A 22,063-nucleotide genomic window follows, 5' to 3' on the forward strand; every position below is an offset into this window, starting at 1 on the left:
TTCAGTTTTCTCCTTCATGGTATCAGTGAGGTATTAATCTTTTCTCTGGCAAGGGTCATAAATTTGTAAAAAAGTGTTATGGAATTAAGCAAAAGGCCTGCACGGCATAAAATCACTCACCATGGAGGCCACCAGTATTTCTCAATAGTTATGGCTTTTGAAGTATAAAAAATTTCAGTAAAAATTCAATTTCCCTGCCTACAGCAAACATTTAAGAATCACCTGTTATATTCTGATGACATTCTTGATGCTGCAAGCTTTATAGACTTGTTTTTTGACTCCTCAAAAAGACAATGGTGAAAATTATGTGCCAGTTTTGAGCACATCTGGACTCTCCTCTAAATATTCCCAGTGTAGCATGCCAGCTAGCAATCATGGCTCCCTTGTGGAAATGGCCATATGAAGTTAGACTTCTGGATTTAAAAAGCTAGTAGTCTGCTAAATTAAAGGGACAAACCTTCACAAATGGCCCAAACTGTCTCATCAATACACTCCTCTTTTTCAGTCCCTTTAATTTTGAGTTTAGTCCTAGATTGACCAGGATGGGTTAGGTTTAATTTTCTAAGTATTTAAATAGCTATTCTTAGGAATAATTAATATATCTAGTACTTCAAGTATCTTAAGAGATTCAATCTATGAAGCAGACCAAAGTAACTCAAGACTTTCTACACTCTGGCTACTGAAGCAGTTAACTTCAAACCATGTGTTATCTATGAAATTTATTCACTTTTATATTTATTATTTATTTACCTTTAAATCTATATACCTTTAAAATAATTAGTTTGTAAAGATAAAAATAATGGCAACATGTAGAAATATTGTTCTAATTGTGTTCAAACACATCCCTATTCTATTATAAAGAGAACTGAAGTTCTAAGTGGCACCTAGTGAATATTTTAATTGAAAAAAAAAATCAAAAGCTGGGCGATGATACTCAAAATAACTAAATTAAAGCAGCAGCATTTAAGAAAAAAACATACTTTACCACCCTGAATTACAAACTCAAGGCAAGCAGCTCAGTACACCACTGAGGACCAGTGTGATAAATTCTCCCTCATACCACATGTTGTCATCAGTCTCAAATAGGTAAAAGGCACACAACCAATGTAACTCTTTAATTGCATTTTAAGGCTTTTTTCCCCTCAGAGTCAGCTTTCACTGTGTTAAAGATAAAATTATTTCTTCTAAACCCTCCTTTTGAAAGGATCTGCTGTGTATATCTTTTGGTCACCTGTCCTTATATTTCTACATCTAGACTAAAATGAAGATGATAGAATTAGGGTCTTAGTATTCATAATGTTTTTAACTGGTGATAAGAAGGAAGAAGCCTATAGTTAAATATCCCAGAAATTTATTTAATGTTTGCTTGATACATTTTATATAGAAAGGTTGGGACTATTTGCTTTGGGCGCCCCTGGCAAATCTCATGGAGGCACTGAACTACAAAGGGGTGCCAATCTGGAGACATCAGAAATGGAAATCACAAGCCCAATTTATAACTGTTCTTAGCTTAAAGATTTGTCTCTAGTGAAATTAGGCCACTCCCTTAAAAATGTGTTGGAGCTACTGTGTGAAAACAGCTGACATTTAGGAGGGCATTTCACGTTTTGGTCTGTTGGAACATTTAAATACTTGGAAATAAAAAATATTCAGCTTTGAAGTTTTCAATACTGGAAAACTTTCAAGTCTAGGGTTTTCAGCCAAGAAGGGCTGCTTTGTGTTCCTTAAACTGGACTCTGTTTCCCACAAAGTTAATCTTCAGCTTTGGCTTCCATTTCTTCTGCATCATCATCTCCATCCACTTCTGCATTTTCTCTCTCAAGCCTCTCCAGCTGCCTCGCAAGTTCAGTCTCATCCGTGTCTGTGACCACTTTGGGCTGCAGAAGCAGAGGCATAATTTCAAAGTGAAGTAGTTAAATGGTTCACAAATTCAATTTCAATACTATTACTGCCTGGTATTTTAACTCTTAAACACTTTTCTTTCTAACAACTCTGCTTTTGAGTGCTGACATATCAGTGATAAATTCCATTAGATAAGTAATGGAAGAAATTTATGAGAACAAGACAATACAGGAGGGCCGGCTCCGTGGCTTAGTGCGCGCGCTCTGATGCTGGCGGCTCGGGTTCGGATCCCGGGCACGCCCCAAGGCACCACTTCTCCGTTCAACGCGAGGCCGAGTCCCACGTACAGCAACTAGAAGGATGTGAACCTATGACATACAACTATCTACTGGGGCTTTGGGGGGAAAAAAATGAATAAAAAAAAAAAAAATCTTAAAAAAAAAAAAAAAAGACAATACAGGAAAAAGAAATATGTGTGTATTAAAATGCAATACTCTTTCCTTTTTTTGCGGGGGGGGGGGGGGGGAGAAGATTTGCCCTGAGCTAACATCCATTGTCAATTCTCCTCTTTTTGCTGAGGAAGACTGGCCCTGGGCTAACATCCGTGCCCACCTTCCTCCACTTTATATGAGATGCCACCACAGCATGGCTTGACAAGCGGTGCATTGGTCCATGCCCAGGATCCGAACCTGCGAACCCCGGGCTGCCGAAGTGGAGTGCGTGAACTTAACGGCTATACCACTGGGCTGGTCCCCTATCTCCTGTCATTTTTATAAGCTAAAACTGAAAATATATAAAAATAATCTCAGTGGCTATATCTTTCAAACCCACAAAAAGATGTCCTGTAAAAATGTCTCTTCTGGGTTCAAAATAAATTACTTACTATTCCTTTCCACAGAAAGATCATCATATACACACACCCATATGTATGAAAATTAGGTTTCATTCTTGTTGAGATGAGGAAAATACAGGAGACTACTCTTGTTTCTAATTCTGAGATCAAATTTTAAGCATTCCATATTAAATTCTGACACTAACTCATCACTCATTTTCATTGCCTATTTTTTTTCCCCTGGAGGGGTAAAGAACCTAACACCATCAGTGACCATAGTCTTGAATAACCATCCCACGATAGTTCTTATTTATGTATAAAAAGCTCTTTTTGGAATCCTCTGAGTCAATGATTATTTTACGCTTACCAGAGTTATAATCCTAAATGTATCTCATGTTTTAAAAGGCAGTCATTAGGTATTTTAGAATGCAAATCATTCAGATGACATAAATTTCTTAAAAACTTCAAAAATAAGGCAAAACCAGTATTCATCTCACCTCCATTTGAACATTGAAGACACCCCTCTTTTCCTCAATCTTTTCTTTGATAACAGCCATAGCTTGATTGAGGACAGAGAGACCTTCTGTTCTCTCCAGGGTTGTTGTAGTCATCACATACCGAGGAGGAGCTATTAGATTAATCTAAGGAAGAAGACAAAAATTCAATATGAGACACACAACTTTTAGGATGTTCGAGAACTGTTTTGTTAATCTGCTGCCTTAACAAGTCACCCCAAAACTTAACTCCCAATTTCTGTAGATCAACAATTTGGGGTGGTTTTTTTAATGTAGCAAAAGCTAACTGATATAGTGATCTAATGCAGTAGTACAAACAGTCTACTGCAGGGGCTGGCCCGGTGGCGTAGCAGTTAAGTGTGTGCGCTCCACTGCTGGTGGACTGGGTTTGGATCCCGGGTGCGCACCGATGCACTGCTTGTCAAGCCATGCTGTGGGGGCGTCCCATATAAAGTAGAGGAAGATGGGCATGGATGTTAGCCCAGAGCCAGTCTTCCTCAGCAAAAAGAGGAGGATTGGCAGATGTTAGCTGAGGGCTTATCTTCCTCACAAAAAAAATAAAATAAAATAAAAATAAATAAATATTAACAGTCCACTGCAATCCTGAACATGAAGAATTTTGACTTCTGGGTATCTTCCATGGAAAAACTAACTATAGCAATCATCAGCATAATGGGTAATTTGTCTCTAAAACACAAAAATTCCTATTTGGTTCTAAACTAAACTGATAGAAGAAATTCTTCTAAGAAATTCTGAATGACAACCATCTTGTTAATTTTATCGCTAATTAAAGATTCAGACCAAAACTCCTAAAAGTTGTGTGTGACTATGAGAGAATATGTTGCCCTTTTCAAGATTCTATGAGCATTATGGGCATAGTAACTCTTTATTGTAAAGGAGGTTTAGCATAGCTAGCCCTCTGGCACTAAATACCAACAGGAATCCCTATTCACTGTGACAGTAGCGGTAACTACAACTAAAAGCCTACACATGCTCATAAACACCCCCTAGAAATACCAACAAAAACCACTTTTCATAACACTTGTTAAGAAACATGACCATAAAAAAAATCTGATTTGCTTGAGGTGGATAATTCAGCAGGGAGGGAGAAAACTGACTACTTACCTTGATGGGCATGGTTTCTGTAGAACAATTCAAACCTGCTCTCAGGGCTTCTTTTACGGCATCAATGCCTTCATAACCGTAACAAGCCACTTCAATATCTAAAATTATACAAATTCAAATGCTTATACCAAAAAATGCAAAAAAATATTTAAAGGCTTAAAAGAAATCAGAAATATGGCAGGTACACTAGTATTCAAATACTTATGAAAGCTTTCATCATCCTTTCAATTAGAAACTAATCCCAGCTATTAACTTTCATAATTAAAAATATCTGAATATGCAGTGAAATTGTATCTCCTCATCCTCATCAAGCCCGAGTGATAAAACTATAAACGACAGAGACAATTAACACACACTATGAATTCATGGCTATGCCTGGGTTAAATTCATGATTCCAACCTCTCTGTGCTTCAGTTCCTTATTTATAAGATGGAGAGAAGGGGTGTTATGAAGACTGAATGAAACAATAATTGCAAATTGTTTAACAGTTTAGAAATTACATACCCTTCAACCCAGTAGTTCTACGTTTAGGAATTTGCCTTACAGAACACTTGCATAAATGGGTAAGTGTGTATGTATAATGGTGTTAATTTGCAGTTTTTTTTGAAATAATGAAAAAATTGGTACAACCTAAGTGTTCTTCAAGAGGGGACTGGTTTATGTTAAGGTTTATCATTGTGTGGACTATTACCTAGACATTTTAAAGAACGAAAGATACCTATGTTCTACATGGAAGGGCAGCCATGACACACCAAGTGGAAAAACCTAGTTGGAGAAAATTTTGCATAGTATTATCCCATCTCTGTAAGAAAGAAAAAAGTTTATATCTGAATGTAAACAGCAGACATTCCTATACAGCATATGTGTATAGGAAAAATGTCTGAAATATGGCAAACTATTAACAGCTGTTAATCCCGAGACATGGGAGGATATTACTGTACTGTTAGAATATTTTCAAGTATCTACTAAAACAAAATAAATCCCCTCATTTAAAAAAAAAGGCTAACTTAAGGTTAGCTAACTCATGACAGTTTTCACTTGTGTCAATATACACATTTCATGATGATTCAGTAGAAGCAAACATAATTTCTTAAACTTTTCCTGTTATCAAAAACAAACATTTAGAAAAATTTATAGGGGCCAGCCCCGTGGCTTAGCAGCTAAGTGCACGCGCTCCACTACTAGCGGATCCCGGGCGCGCAGCGACGCACTGCTTCTCTGGCCATGCTGAGGCGGCGTCCCACGTACAGCAACTAGCAGGGTGTGCAACTATGACATACAACTATCTACTGGGGCTTTGGGAGAAGAAGGGAAAAAAAAGGAGGATTGGCAATAGATGTTAGCTCAGGGCCAGTCTTCCTCAGCAAAAAGAGGAGGATTAGCACGGATGTTAGCTCAGGGCTGATCTTCCTCACAAAAAAACAACAACACCAACAACAACAACAAAAGATCTAGAAAAATGTATAGATGTTGATGTGGCAACATACTCTTTGGTAAGGCACACTATTTAACAGCTTTTTGGTACATGCAAAATATTTTAAACATTATTTAAAAAAATCATTACCTGCTCGAATTTTGACAGCCTGTGGGGTCAAACGCCTATTAATATTGTTAATGAGTACTTCCCGTTCATCTTCATTCAAATCTAAACTGTCCAAAATAGAGGGATCTCTGATAAAAACACGACAAAAGGTCAAGGTTACTCTACTGATAATTGCAATACCAAACACAATACAGAATAATGTTTAAAAGCACAGGCTTTAATATCAGAATCAGAGTTCAAATCTTAGCTTTACACTTAAGTAACTATGTGTTTTGGGCCTTTCCAAAGACCTCTTTCTAAATTTGTAAAATGAGGATGAAAACAGTACATCTCACAGGATTGTGGTATTAAATGAGATAATGCAAGTAAAGCACTTAGCAGTCTATGACAAATAGAAAACACCCAAGTGACTATTATTAAAACAAAAATTTTAGAAATCTGGTTAAAGTAAGCAATTTAAAATATCTCCTAATACAACAGACATCCCACTATAATATACGAAACATTTCCATGTAATTAGCAGTCTCCACTTCAAGGACCTTAAAAACTAGCTTGGAAAGAACAAAATCCTGGGGGCCAGCCCAGTGGTGCAAGCGGTTAGGTGCGCGTGCTCTGCTGTGGTGGCCCGGGATTTGCCAGTTCGGATCCCGGGCGCGCACCGACGCACCATTTGTCAAGCCATGCTGTGGCGGCGTCCCATATAAAGTAGAGGAAGAGGGGCATGGATGTTAGCCCAGGGCCAGTCTTCCTCAGCAAAAAAAGAGGAGGATTGGCAGATGTTAGCTCAGGGCCAATCTTCCTCACACACACACATAAAAAAAATAAAATAAAATAAAAAAATTAAAAAATAAAATAAAGAACAAAATCATGGAGAAACATTTAAAACTAAAATTGCATCCCTGGGAGTGAGGAGAGAAAGGTATTACTTTCAGTTACTGGGACGAGGAAGGGCTTTATGGATAAAGTGGCATTTCATCTGACTCTAAGTGCCACAAGACAGGCACTAGGGTCTTAGTCACTGGTATGTTTGCTGAATGGATGAAAGAACGAATACATACATACATACATAAATAAATGAAATAATGACTAAGAATAGTAGGACTTTAATAAGCAAAGGTAGAACTGTCGTAAGAAAGTTATGATGTATTAAAACACGAATGGCATAAGCAAGCATCAGGCTTCAAAAGCATAAGTTAAGGAAGGAAAGACAAAAAAATTGGGGTGGAGGCAACTTTCATTCAATGAGTCCTGCCTACAAAGCAACAAGAAGACAAACCAACAGAAAATGGGCAAATGAGATGAACAGATGTTTCATAGAAGAAATACAATCAATAAACATAAGAAAAGTTCTTAACTTCACCAACAACCAACAACAACCAACAGAATGCAAATCAAAATAAGATACTATTGTACATCCATCAGTTTGGCAAAAGGAAAGAAAATCTGAGATATACACCAAATGTTAGTGAGGATGAAGAGAAACAGGAATGCTGCTAGAGGGAATATAACTTGTAGAACCAATTTGGAGAGTATTCTGGCAAAACTGAGTAAATTTAAAGATACATATAATCAATCCTATGACCCAACAATGCTATTCGTAGGTATATACCTTAGAAACTCACAAACGCGTACACACAGAGACTGTATATCGATATTTATCATAGCACTGTTTGAAAAATAGGGGGAAAAATGGGAGGCAAGAATTACCTAAACATCTCTTAATAGAGGAACAAATAAATAAAGCATATTCTCACAATGAAACACTACATAGGAATTAATATGAAGTAGGCATACATCTATTAATTTGGAGAAATCCTGTTCAATGACAGCCTTATGAGTAAAAATTCAAGGTACGAAGATACAATGATAGAATAAATTTTAAATACATGAAATGCTTTTATATATATCTACTTTATGGATACATATATGTAGTAAAACCATAAAAACATAAATGATTATGATACACACTAATTTCAGAATAGTGGTTACCACTGATGAGTGAGGGGAATGGGCTGGGAGTGGTAAAATACTGTTTCCAACTATGTCAGAAATTTTATTTCTTAATTAAAAGAAAAAAAATATGAAGTATACGTGGCAAAGTATTAGCGTTACTTAAATTTGGACAGTCGCTGTATGGCTGATGAAGCAAGTTAAGGGAAAGGGAATAATACATGCCAAGGCTAAGTGGTAACGGAGGGGGTGCTGGAGATGGAAGCTAGGAGAGGTAAGCTGGGACTGGATGATAATGGCAAGCTAAAAAATGTACTGACTGAGGAGTGCAGGACTGAAGTCAGGGAGGATAGAAATACAAAGTAGTACTTGATGGTTAACAGCATAAACTCTGGATGGAGTCAGAACGCCTAGGTTTGAATTCTGGCTCTACCACTTGCTATGCAAACTTGGACAAATCATTTAATCTCTGCCTTAGTTTTCTCATCTATAAGATAGGAATTAACAGCATTTATACTACAGGTTGTTCAAAGAATTATGTAAATGTCAGCTACTATAATTATCATTATTATTCTCACCTTTCCCACATGATATAAAAAAAAAAGTCATATGAGAGGTAAACTGGAAGGGATTTGGAGAACCAAATGAGTCTGCTTGCTGGAGGCTCTAATGGGCCCAGGTCCCACTCAACCATTCTGAGGGCTGAGGGGACCAATATCCCACGGCAGCACAAGGCTTGGGAGAGTAACCTCACTGCAGTAGTGAGGCTGCTTATGGAGCATTAACACTTAGGAAGGAGTGGAAGGCGCAGCAGTAGAGACAGTAACAACAGAGAACTGAAGAAATCTGGCTGTTAAAAGGAGAGGACACCGTGCCTGCTACAGGAGAGAGTAGAGGGAAGGTTGAGAAGTTTGTTTTTTTTTGTATAAATGGGAGAAATCAGAGTATTATTTTTAAGCTGATGGAGCAAAACCAATAAAGGGAAAGGCTGAAGACTCAAGAGAAGGAATAATGGATGGAGAGAGATCCCTGAGCAAAAGCTGGGCCCAGGTGGTAAGATTAGTTTGAGAGCAGGAAGGATACAAATTCCAGTGTGACAGGAGGTAATGACAGGTGGGATGGAGATAAGTTTGCTGCGATAGTGGAAGGAAGTAGAGGAGATTCTGTGCAATGGCTTCTATTTTCTTTATAAAATAGGTAGTGAGCACACCAGCTGAAAGTGAGGAAAAAGGGGTGGAGTGGGTATCTGGGGAAGAGTGTGGGAAAGCTCTAAAACAGCCACTCTAAGAATGGGAAGAAGAACTGACCAGGAGCAGAGAGAATGTGGGGCAGCAGTGAAGGCCCAGCTGAGGTTAGAGGCCATGAATATGCAGTGGCACCAACCTGCAAGACTATGGTTTTTCCTAGCAGCACCCAGCAGTCTACAAGTGCAGAGAAGGCAGGAACATCGATCCAAGCTGGATGTAACAGAAGGAAAAACAGGGCAATAGCTCATGATATTGGCAAGAAAGTTGCTGAAATGATGGGCCATGGTGTACCTATGCTGAATAAGAAAGAGAAGGCATGAAAGAGTGAAAAGACAGGGAGAAAAAAAAGGTTTGGAATCCGAGCCTGACATAAGAATTAAGAAGACACAGAGTAGGACCAACTATGTGGGAGCTGGAAGGACTGGAAGCTGTGGTAAAAGAACAGAATGTGTGAATTAAATGTTTTGGAGGCAGAGCGAATCCTGGTGATAGTCAGACCAGGGTGAGGCCATATGGAAGACTGGCTAAAGTGGGTGGGCTGAAGGTCTAAGGAACTGAGGTATAGAAAACAAGAGATTACGGTTTTAAATGAGACATCTATTTGTCCTGAAGTCACCTAATGCAATAACAAAACCAGGAGAGGAAAATATGTAAGGGAGTAGTGTGAGATGAAAACACATGGTTTATGTAACTATGGTATACAAAATTACATAGGCTTGGCTATATAGGATTGGCCCCACATTATGGGCCTTTTACACAGAAATATTTTAACCTAAATTTGGCAAGGACTTAATACACAGATGTTGTACTATTAAATGTCAGGCTCTCAACCTGTGTGCTAGACCCAGCAGCTGTGATATCAAGGTAGAAGCAGAGCCAAGAAGGTGTTCTTACGAGACTGCATGCTTAAATGCATCATAGGCACCATATCCGGGTCTCTTGTACTTGTCATCAAAGACCCAGGCAGTCCTTTGGAACAGGCTTTCCAGCTGTTCGTCCTTGGTGTACTCTAACACCTCAGCAACATGACGAAGAATGCTGTAAACCTAGACACAAAAGGAAGAGCTCAACAACTCAAAGGGAAGAGGTCTATAAAAAAACTAGATTTTTTTTTCTTTGCTGAGGAAGATTTGCCCTGAGCTAACATCTGTGCCAATCTTCCTCTATTTTGTATGTGGGTGGCAACCACAACATGGCTGACAAGTGGTGTAGATCCATGCCCAGGTTCCTAACCCACAAACCCGGGCTGCCGAAGTGGAGCATGCCAAACTTAACCACTATGCCATGGGGCTGGCCCAAAAAACTAGATATTTTTACATTTCAGTAGACAGCATATAAAAACAAACCTTTGGTTAATTTGATCACAATAATTCCTTAACAATAAAAGATCGCCACACAACAAATACTTTCTCCATATAGAAATATTTGCTGTCCCATAATTAACTCAAGTGGGTATAACAAGTAGAAACAGTACGGAATTTAGCATCCCAAGACCCAGATCAGGTCAACTCTGGGACAAATTAACCTCTGAATTTCTTTCCTCATCTGGAAAAGGGAGATACTAGTATCTCTCCTTTTTATTGCAGAGAGCTCTTACATAGATCAAATATATACAAATACACACTATAAACGGAAAATATTATACAAATGTATTATACAAATGTAAGCTATTATTACTACTACTCCATAGGAGAGCATAGTACCAGGATTGAGATTTTAGTATTTCTTTTGGTCTGTTATCATTTAACAGTTATCCTTCAATTCTAATCACCTCCTACCCACTGCTGCCAAACTTCTTCTAATCTCCTAAAAATAAAAGGGCTTAACGAAGAGAAAGAGTGTAAGAAAGGAGGTTTTCATGTTAATTACACATGAAAATTACCTGAGGAAAACTACTAACATTGGCTACTTCATTCTACCATCTTATCAGGATGAGAAGATCTACTAACATACCTATTTTACAATATTCTAGGAAGACAAGACAAAATGGAAGTTTCCTAGAGCAGTGCTTCTCAAATTTGGATTCTCAAACTTGGTGGGACTTGAGATCCTGCATTTCTAATAAGCAGTCAGGTGATGCAAATGCTAGTGGTCCAGAGACTACATTCTGAGTGGCAAGGTCCTAGAGTTTATTGAAATGGGATTTTACTGACAGTGTTTTCGAATGTGCAAACCACACTGCAGTAATAGCAAACACATCAATGAAACAAAGGGAAAGATTTGGGTAATGGTCTGATGGCTTTTATATTTTTATTCTCTCTCTTACTGGGGTTAAGAAAAATTTTAAAAATCTTCCCTTCATTTAAACATTGTTTTCTTGGCATTTTATCTTGAGGACAGAAACACACATGGCAGAAGACAACAAAAGACACAAGAGAAGGGCAAAGAAAACAGAAACAACAGAAATAGTGCCATTAAGAACCAAGGATGGGGGCCAGACCAGTGGCGCAAGCGGTTAAGCGCACGCGCTCCACTGCTGCGGCCTGAAGTTCGCCGGTTCGAATCCCGGGCATGCACCGACGCACCGCTTGTCAAGCATGCTGTGACGGCGTCCCATATAAAGTAGAGGAAGATGGGCATGGATGTTAGCCCAGGGCAAGTCTTCCTCAGCAAAAAAAGAGGAGGATTGGCAGATGTTAGCTCAGGGCCAATCTTCCTCACCAAAAAAAAAAAAAAAAAAAAAAAGAACTGAGGATCCAGGGAATGAAGGATAATCTAAAAAGGACCAGAGAACAGAAAAATACACACAGAAGATGAAGAATGAAGAAATGGCTTTTCTTGCTTTATCAGTGCTTACTGTGGATAAGTAGGAAATTACAGCAAAAATAATAAGAAAAGGAAAAAGAAATAACCCCAACAAACTAGGGGAAAAAACCCCCAAACTAGTAACTGGCCCCTGCCTTGCTTTCCTAGATTCACAGACTTTTTATAAACCCTTGCTCACTCTTAACATACAACAGGTGGTTGTCTCTGTGACCTTTATCCCAGAACAGGATTGAAAGTCAAGAACTACATGTTTTTGTTTTTTTTTTCTTTTTTTATAATTTTATTTATTTATTTTTCCCCCAAAGCCCCAGTAGACAGCTGTATGTCACAGTTGCACATCCTTCCAGTTGCTGTACGTGGGACACAACCTCAGCATGGCCGGAGAAGTGGTGCGTCGGTGCGCGCCCGGGATCCGAACCCAGGCTGCCAGTAGCGGAGCGCGCGCACTTAACCGCTAAGCCACGGAGCCGGCCCATGAACTACATGTTAACTACGTGTTATGACAAGCCAAATCAGCTGAAATCACCCATAGTTAATTTAACCTAAAACAGCTTAAAAACACTAACGTCCAGTACTGATTTGAGAATATCAGATCATAAGCAATGCTTTAAGATAGTAACACCACGAGACAAAAACACTGTAGTCATATTCTTTTGAAATTAAGTCTTCAAATTATTTTTCTACGTAACACATAACTGGAAACAGAAATACAGAGTTACAGTAAACATGTTTTGTTTTTTATTTTTCTGCCAGGAACATCACATGCTGATTGTTTATTAAACCCATCAAATAGTGGATTAATTTGAGTCAAAAATGAACTTACAGTTTTGGATTTGGTGAACTTATCTTCACATTTGATTGCTTCCTCTGGAGAAACTCTTCTTTTTGACAAATCAATATACCCTGTATGAGAAAATTTTGAAAAAACTTATCTCTGTCCAGGTATCAGCATACCACTGTGACAAATACCACTGTGACAAATTTTCACAATCAGATTGTTTGGTTGGCATACCTACACCTAGTCCCCACTAAAATCATATCAACAAAACACTGCATAAGAAGTATAAGAGATTTTTGTTCTCAGAAATGCATTTTTATCATCATGTCATTTTATACTCCCTATTACCTTCGTGGGGGGAACTAATAATTTTCAATTATCCAAATGAAAGCTAACCAAAAGATTCTGTATTTGTCTGTTTGGCATCCATTCATCACAGGGTCAATTGTATTAACTATATTTTCTGTATTCGTGATGCTCTGACATTTGTGGTCTGGCTGACTGGGCAGAGACTCCCCCTCCCAGGGCTAGGCAATTCTTAGAGATGGCAAAGGGCTCACCAGGAGCAGCCTTTCACATGCAAACTAAGCAATCCAGAGCCCACACCCTCTACCATCTCCTAATCAAAATCTCACACACCAAACGACTATTCCCCTTGCCCTTGATCAACCCAGCGGCAGGCACCAGACAACTCGGGACAGCTCTGATGCACCAAGGCCTGCCAAAACTATTCCAACTAGCCAACCCTAAACTGTTTACCCTGACCTGCCTTGCCTCTCCTGTGGAAACTTTAATAAAGGCTCTGGTCTAGGCATTCCCCTCACTCCTTCCACCTTCTGACCAAAACTGGTGCTTCCTCATGTGGCCCTGCATCACTTGGCATGTCCCCATCTCTTGGGAAACTTAAGTAATAAAAATCTTTCAATGGCATTGGCCTCTCCATGTTGTTAGTCACCTCCCTAAATTAAAATCTCCTGGGTACAAAACAAGACAAGCAGTTAAATGTATTTTAAAGAATTTAATAGGAAAAAAATGGTGTTTTACATTTACCTATATCTTTTCCATTTCAGGCATCACATCTCTTTGCCCTGAACAATTTCCTTTACCATTTCTTATAATGCAGGTCTATTTGGTAATAACACCTCTTAGTTTTTATTTACCTGAAAAATGTCTTCATTTTGGTCTTCATTGTTGAATATTTTCTTTACATACAGAATTCTGGTTTGACAATTTTTTTCTTTCAGCACTTTAAAAATGTCATTCAATGCTCTGACCTCCATTATTTCCAATAAGAATGCCAGAGTAATTTATATTACTGTTCCTCTGTAAATAATGTGTCATTTGCCTCTAGCTACTTTCAAGATTTTCTCTTCATCTCTGTTTTTCAATAATTTGATGTGCCTAAATGTGGTCTTATTAATATTTATTCTGTTTGAGGTTTGCTAAGCTTCTCCAATTTGTAAATTTATGTTTTTTCAGCAAATATGGGAAACTTTTGGCTATGATTTATTCAAATATATTTTCTGCCCTTTATCTTTCTCCTCTTATTTTGGAATAGAGCCTCCGATACTCGATAGGTTGCTCTTTCCCCCCCGCATTCTTCAAATTGGTTCCTTTGTAATGAACGATCTTCAAGTTTCACTCAGCCTTCTGTCATCTTTCATCTATTAGCTCATCCAGTGAATTTTTTAGATATTACACATTTCATTTCTAGAATTTATTTTTAGTTCTTTGTGAGAGTCTCTAATTTCTTTACTGGGATTTCATTTTGTTCATTCATTACAAGCATTTTTTCATAATATCCTTGAGCAGTTATAACATCTGCTTTAAAATCCTTATCTGCAAATTCCAACATCCGGGTCATCTCAAGGTCAGTCTCCACTGCTTGCTTTTTCTCTTCTGTATGGGTCATATTTTCCTGTTTCTTTGAATGGTTAGCAATTTTGGATTGTATCCTGCATATTTTGTTTTTTTTTGTTTTTTAAATTTTTTTCCCCCCCAAAGCCCCAGTATGTCATAGATGCACATCCTTCTAGTTGCTGTACGTGGGACGCGGCCACAGCATGGCCAGAGAAGCCGTGCGTTGGTGCACGCCCGGGATCCGAACCCGGGCCACTGCTGCGGAGCACGCGCACTCAACCGCTAAGCCACCGGGCCGGCCCCTATCCTGCATATTTTGAATGATATGTGGCAGAGACTCTGAATTCCTTTATGTTCCTCTAAGGATACTGATTTTTTGTTTTAGCAGGCAGTTAAACTTCTTTGGATTTAAGCTCTGTCTCCCCAGGTGGAAAGCAACCGAAATCTGTTTCGATTTTTATGATGTTGGGCTGCTTGTAGTCCACTCTGTATATTAGTAGTTCATGGGTCAGTCAGAGATTTGAGCAGAATTTATACACAAGCTTAGGGGCTCTCCCTCTGTGTCTCTCCCTTCCCTAATCTCTATCAATACTTTCCAACTGCTGTGGTTTTCCAGAACTCTCATCTCTGGTTCTCAAGCCATTAAGACTGCAGGTTTCCACTAGAATTTTAGCTGCCCCACTTGAAGCTACCTATAGCATGTGCTCAGACAAAAAGCTGTAAAATTTATCTAGTGCAGTTCCTTTCTTCCAAGTGTCGACTTGCCTTCAGTTTTGGCTGCTTTTGGTTGTTCCCATTGTCTTCAGGAGGTTTTTTTTTTACGTTTGTTCAGGGTTTATAGCTACTGTGTTGAAAAGTTTGTCCAACAGGACCTAATCTTCTAGTATCAAAAATGCAGAAATGGATCCCCTCTATAGGATCTTCTGTACTTTGTTTTTTTTCTTATCGTGCTCTGGAGATTTTTCCATATCAAAATATTCAGATATCACTCTCTGTAAAATTGCATGGATGCATCATGATTTATTTAACCACGATTTTGACTTTTGTTTACTGTTTTTACTTAATACTGTACAAACAATGCTGTTATGGAAATATTTTACATGTATCTATTATACTTACGCAAGTATACCTTTTCATTTTTTCTGATTGCAGTTGAAAATATATGTGATTCCTTCTTGTGTATATATTTTATATAATAGAAAATACAGGGTAAGACACCATTCTAGGTCCTCCTAGGACAGTAATATGAAGACTTACACAAGTTTAAATAATAGTTTCAGTCTTCAAGCAGTTTAACAATAGGGGGGGCTACAAGTAAGCCATATCTAAAACATTTAGAATAATCAATGTGCTAAATGGTAGTCACTACTAAGGGATAACATAAGATGTCTCCAAAGTTTATCATCTAAGATTATAATCAGAAAAATAAAATGTCAGTTATGTATAAAATTAATCACTTACAGAAGTATCAATTAACTAGATAGCTGAGGAGATTCAGAGAGACAAGTTCAATCAGGGTGACTGATTGGTCTTTTAAGCATGATGGTAACTACTTACCTAAACTAACACCCAATAAATTACAGTGAGATGATTGAAACCAGTGATCTTAACTATAATATGCCAGTTGAACCCAAAACTTAATGGTATTGTTCACTGTGTTTAGAAAAAAATGTGTTAACAAACATGAAGATTTACACAGAACCCAGAAATAAGGTACCCAACAAGTAAAAAATACTCATTCAGCACTGTCTGAAAGATCCCATAGGATCTGGGGGGGTCACAGACATTCTGATTACGAGAGAGACATATAATACTGGGTTTTGGTTGAACAATTAAATTGGGTGAATTTTATGTTATATAAATTATACTTTTTTTTTTTAAACCACCAAATTGTGTTTTATTTTATTTATTTTTTAATTTTTATTTATTTATTTATTCCCCCAAAGCCCCAGTAGATAGTTGTATGTCATAGCTGCACATCCTTCTTAGTTGCTGTGTGTGGGACACGGCCTCAGCATGGCTGGAGAAGCAGTGTGTCGGTGCGCACCCGGGATCCAAACCTGGGCTGCCAGCAGCGGAGCTCGCGCACTTAACCGCTAAGCCACAGGGCCGCCCCTAAATTATACTTTAATAAAGCTATTTAAAAAAAATATTGAGTTTTGGGTATGTGTTTGCAGTATATTGCTTTTTCAAAGCTTATATAAAATATTTCTAAAATCCATTTACCTTTGCCCCATTTCCACACTCATCCAATAATCTAATTACTAATTTAGCTTTAAATCAATAAAAAGGCATCTGACAAATATGAATGAACTAGTACTCTAGTTTATTTATCTGTGTCTTCTGAGTTTGGCAACAAGAAGTCAATGATCAAGATCCTGATAATCTCAGGCCAGCCCCCTGGCTTAGCGGTTAAGTGCGCGTGCTCTGCTGCTGGCGGCCCGGGGTTCGGATCCCGGGCGTGCACCGACACACCGCTTCTCCGGCCATGCTGAGTCCGCGTCCCACATGCAGCAACTAGAAGGATGTGCAGCTATGACATACAACTATCTACTAGGGCTTTGGGGGAAAAATAAAAATAAAATAAAATAAAATCTGATAATCTCTGGGAATAAAATTCAAGTTATCTGACTCACAAAAACCAGCCCTAGGATGTACTAATTAAACCACTACTAACTTAAGAGGTCTTATTTAGATGGCTAATTGGCATCCTTCTCTATCAACTTTGTATGTAAAAGAGTTTAAGCATAAAAGGAGATGTTTTGTTCTTTTTTTTTACTGCAGTAGGCAATTTATAAAAAATATATTTTAAAATAAACCATTTTAAATCTGAAATTTGTATTTTAGATATTTATCTCACTTACCTTTTTCTTTGTCCACTCTAATAACAACCACACATTCATTTCTGCCAATTCGGATGAGTTTGTTTATAGAACGGATACGCCTTCTGGACAACTCACTAAGAAGAATCATGCCTTCGATATTGTTGTATTCCAGCAAGCTGACGTAAGCCCCCATTTCAGCAATGGACCTTACGTTCACCATCACTACATCTTCCACCTCAGGAAATTTGTGTTGATAAAATCTACAACTTAGACCCGGCATTCTGCAATTTAAACAAAAGAATCAAGTAAGTGTTCAGTTAAGGTCAAAATAAAGAAATGTCAGTCAATTTTCCACATCTTGCCAGTGGAAGAAGTTACTAGTCTTCTTATCTCTTTAAACTTCTTATGTGATACCAGAAAACAGATGGACGTCCAGGAACCAAGCTTTAATTTTTACTTTGCTCCAAATTTTTGTAAGGCTTGGGTGATTCTCTGTCATCAGTTTCAGAGGTATCATAAAAAATAATGACCATCTATAATGTACTCTGAGACCTAAGGATTAAAGGTAGACCTCAAGAGTAAAATACTATTTTAACATTACCATTTTAAGAAATAACAAATGACGGGAAGCATCATTGTTATTATAAACCTATCAGCCAAAAACTAAATCTACTCTTTCTCCAAGTCAGCTACGATTGTATATGCTACTGTCCACTGCATAAAGGGAAGAATCTTCTGACTACTTAATTCCTAACTTTAACCATATATCAAATGATATACCCTATCATTTATCATAGCCAAAATTATAATATCACATGTCAAGACAAAAAATAAAAATTTATTAATCACGAAAGATATTAAACTAAAATGTATCCTCCTCTCCAAATTTTTTTCCTCTTAAAACAAACTCCAATTTAATTCATCATTACCATATAATTTCCAGCTTCTACTTTTCCCATTACTCCCAAATAGTCTTCTCTTTTGTTGAACAGGTATACCCAATCTTGAGAATAGCTTTATAGATCTGCATTCTGTAAAGTTTAAGTTTCTCTTAACTTCCAAGCATTAAATATATTTAAAACTATGCCCTTTGATCCACCCAGCCTACTTTCAGCATCATTCCTTTTATGACCCATAAGCCTGAAATCATAACACGAGTAGATGGATATTTTTAAAAGGAAGCTCTCAAATTAATCATAGTTGATGATTTTCATGTTTTTCTGCTAAACTTAATCAATTTACTGTTGTCAAAGCTCAGAAGATAGGCAGTAATAGGGCCTAAAGACCTACGAAACATTTGTGAAAACTTATAACTTATTTTTTTAATTGGGAAATAAGGCTGCCATTACTTGATCTTAAGACAGAACATCCACAACCAGCTCATAGAACACCAGAGTTCTGCTGCAGTGCAGTTTGAGAACGGCTAACTAGACCTACATGTATCTTCCCAGTGGCTTTCCATTGATTTATACATCTTTCTAGTACCTACAGGGTCGGATATCATCTGGCCACTGCCCATCTCCCTCAGGTACCACTTCCCCTCCTAGTTCTCTTCATTTTATAGATGGAGCAACTGAAGCACAAGTTAAGCAACTTGTTCTGTCATATACTGCTAACAAGTGATAGTCAGCATTTGAATCTATGAAGTCTGGATCCATAGTCTGTCCTCTTATTCATCAGGCTATATTTTCTCTCAATATTATTGATAAATATATTACAATTAGAAACATCTTAAAAAGCAACATTAATATATATATTTAGTGCTGGAGCATATACCACAGATTAGTGCAAACTTCTGGTATTAATCTAGCCTGTTTAACACAAAATAAAGAAGCATATTAATAATAGTGGCAGAGATGTATTTCTCTTGTAGCTTGACAAAATAGGGATTTAGCAAATAAAGGGAAGTAGACATTCAACGGCCAGAATTACCCACCAAGAAACAGCTGAGCTGGCTGTTCCATTCAAAAAAAAAGAAAAAACAGGGCTTTTTTTTTGGACAACTGTTGTCAAATATCTGTGTGTAAAGCACTAAAATTTGAAAGCGACAAAAGTTTCAAACTGGGTATCAAAATAGATGATGTCATGGAAATGTGTGAAACAGTTTTAAAAGATTTAACAGGTACTAACCACGTTTACTTACCAAGTTTCTTCAAATAGTAAAGCTGATAATTTGGGGGAAGAAATGCTTAATTTGATGGTTGAAGACCATAGGCAATAGTGTAAAAGAATCCTGAAGGGAGATAGGAATGCTTCTGCTTTAGGAGGTACAAGTCTCTTTGCAACATACAGGGTAAATAAGGGAATACTGCTGATGGTATGTTACTCACAATAAAGACAGAAAGTAGCTAAGGACAAAAAGAATCCATTTCACAAAGAACCTGCATGTTGGTTGATACAGTTTGAACATTATCTCATTTCTGCTAATAATAACACTAACTTTTAAAAAGTCAGTCAGGAAAATCGAAGCCACACACCAGATGTCTATCAATCTTTATATAATTTTCAAAGCACTCTGACTTCTTTTATTTGGCCCTCAATAAGCCCTCAAGTCAGGCAAGTAGCACAGTGAACTTCGGGAATAGCTCTAGAGGTGGGTTCCAGTCCTTGCTCTCCTACTTACTGGCTGTGGTTGCTTGGAACTGTATTCCCACTGAACTTTAGTTTCTAGTTTGTGCCATATACCTCACAGATTTGTGGAGAGTATCAAATGAAACAAAATATATGTAAAAACATTTTGAAAAGTGTAATGTGCTATACAAATATAAGATATTAAAAGGCAAAGGAGGTGTTATTTCCATTTTGTAACAATTTATTAAACAATTATTTTTGCAGTATCTACTATACACTAAGCACTACTGATACAACAATTACGACTCTTACCTAAAGAATTGAAGTATAGAGTGGGAAACAAACTAGGAAGCAAATAATTGCAATATAAGGTACCATGAAACAAGCCCTGTGAAGCAATCAATTAACAGGGAACCAAAAAAAAGACATATTAAATGACTTCCTCAAGGACAGAGGCTTAATAAGTACTAGAACAGGAGCTAAAACCAAGTCCTTTGACATTAAATCCAGAGTGTCTTTAACCCACAAAGCCTCAATGTTACAGTACTACAACATGGTACGTGTTCTTTGGTAAAGAATATCCATCTGTCAAAACATACTAACTGAACTTCAAGCTAATTTCAAATACCCTGCACTGGCAGTGATTTTGCCGGGGAAACGGTGGCTAGGACTCCTTGCTTAAACCAGTGCATGGTCAGGTCACCATAATGGACACAGGAAGTCTACATTCCTTTCCAAAGGAAAGTGTTTTAAGTGAGAGAGAAAACGCTTGTGCTAATTCTAATTCAGCTCTAGCACTTACCAGTTACACTCTCTGAACGCTACCTTTCAGTCAGGAGTGCTACACAAAGTTTTTGATCTATTTCATTGTAGTTGAAAGAAAAAGCACCCATCTCTACAAACATTATTGTGCTTCTTTTTGAGGTCTTTTGACAATCAGTAACTGTCATTTGGCATCAGATGAACTGAGAATAGGCAGTAAAGCTCTATATAAATAATTCTCCAACTGTTGAAAAACACACAGTTACAGATTTCTCCCCTCGAATAACATTCAGTCGGGGGGGGGGGGGGGGAAACCCAGACTTCTCTGCTACACCTTTTTTTCCAAGAAACAATGTTTCTTATTTAATGAAAATTAAAGTAGCCTAAATTTGGGGGATAATAAAAGGGACCTCAAGCTAAATACATACTTAAACCTAAAATTCTCTTATCTTATGTTTTTAGTTACGCTTAACTCTAAGACCACAGCGTGTAATTCTACAACTCTATTCTCATCGGGGCTGAACACGGCAAACCGATACTAAGAGTAATAGACTCTTCAATAGTTATGTTTCAGTTTCAACTCAAAGAGTGACTCATTCTACAGAAATGCACAACTCGAGAGAGAAGGTAATATGAGCTTCAATTGTTAAAATTGAAGGGGCGAGGTGTGACAGCGCTCTCCGGGGCCGCCCCACCTCAACCATCCTCGCTATAAGCACACTGAAGAAGCTGTACAGCCACCTGGCCCACTTTCCTTCACGAGATCCCTCCGCTTGTACAATGACACCACGGCAACAGGCGAAGACCGCCACGGAGCCGGCGAGGAGGCCCACGCACAGCCGGCGGGTGGCGGCCGAAGTGTCCAGACACTTCCCGCGCAGGGACGGGAAAGGGAAGGAGTGTTAGCCCGGGGCCTACCCTCTCTCGACCACCCCTGTCACCGGACACAACCAAAGTGAGTTCTTGGAGACACCGATCCCGGGGACTAGTCACCTGAGGTATGTGTGTGATTCCCGCACTGGGGTCCCGCGCCACGCTCTTTAATCGGAGAGATCAGACTTGATCCACCCGCAGCGACCGCCGATCCTCAGCGTGCGCTTCTCTCAACCCCACCGCGCATGCGGAACAACCTCGCAGCACGCGTGCGCCGAGAGAATACCGGCCCCTCTTTGTCACTGACCATAGAGTCCAGGTCCTCCGAGAACGAGGAAGAAGGTGGGTCATAAGAGGACCTGAAAAGTACGTTTTCTCGTTGTCTTTAGTTTTCACTAAGTAACCTTCAAGGCGCGGGGAAGAAGCACATTCTGATTCCTTGTCCCTGACGAATGTATCCTCTTTCAAAGTTTCAGTCAACCATGAGGTGGCGCTGTGACCAGACACGAAAAGTGGAGGCAGAGAAGGAGTGTACTCCTCTCTCCTGTTCTTTCGCCCCGCGCGTGCAGAGTCT

The 22,063-nt window shown here is 38.4% G+C and overlaps 1 protein-coding gene across 1 annotated transcript; it reads right to left on the minus strand.

Annotated features, from left to right (window-relative positions):
* Positions 1-1,334: 1,334 nt before the first annotated feature.
* EIF2S1 (eukaryotic translation initiation factor 2 subunit alpha) lies at positions 1,335-21,777 on the minus strand. The gene is made up of 8 exons (XM_004426260.3): positions 21,610-21,777; positions 17,323-17,564; positions 12,644-12,723; positions 9,949-10,100; positions 5,879-5,985; positions 4,315-4,412; positions 3,172-3,315; positions 1,335-1,877 (listed from the first exon to the last, which is right to left on the minus strand). Exons 2-8 carry the CDS (start codon positions 17,561-17,563, stop codon positions 1,752-1,754), a joined length of 948 nt encoding a protein of 315 aa, XP_004426317.1. The 5' UTR covers position 17,564; positions 21,610-21,777; the 3' UTR covers positions 1,335-1,751.
* Between the last annotated feature and the right edge of the window lie 286 nt (positions 21,778-22,063).

This window comes from Ceratotherium simum, chromosome 24 (genome assembly GCF_057802395.1).
Source record: "Ceratotherium simum simum isolate JZ-2026a chromosome 24, ASM5780239v1, whole genome shotgun sequence".
Taxonomy (NCBI): Eukaryota; Metazoa; Chordata; class Mammalia; order Perissodactyla; family Rhinocerotidae; genus Ceratotherium; species Ceratotherium simum.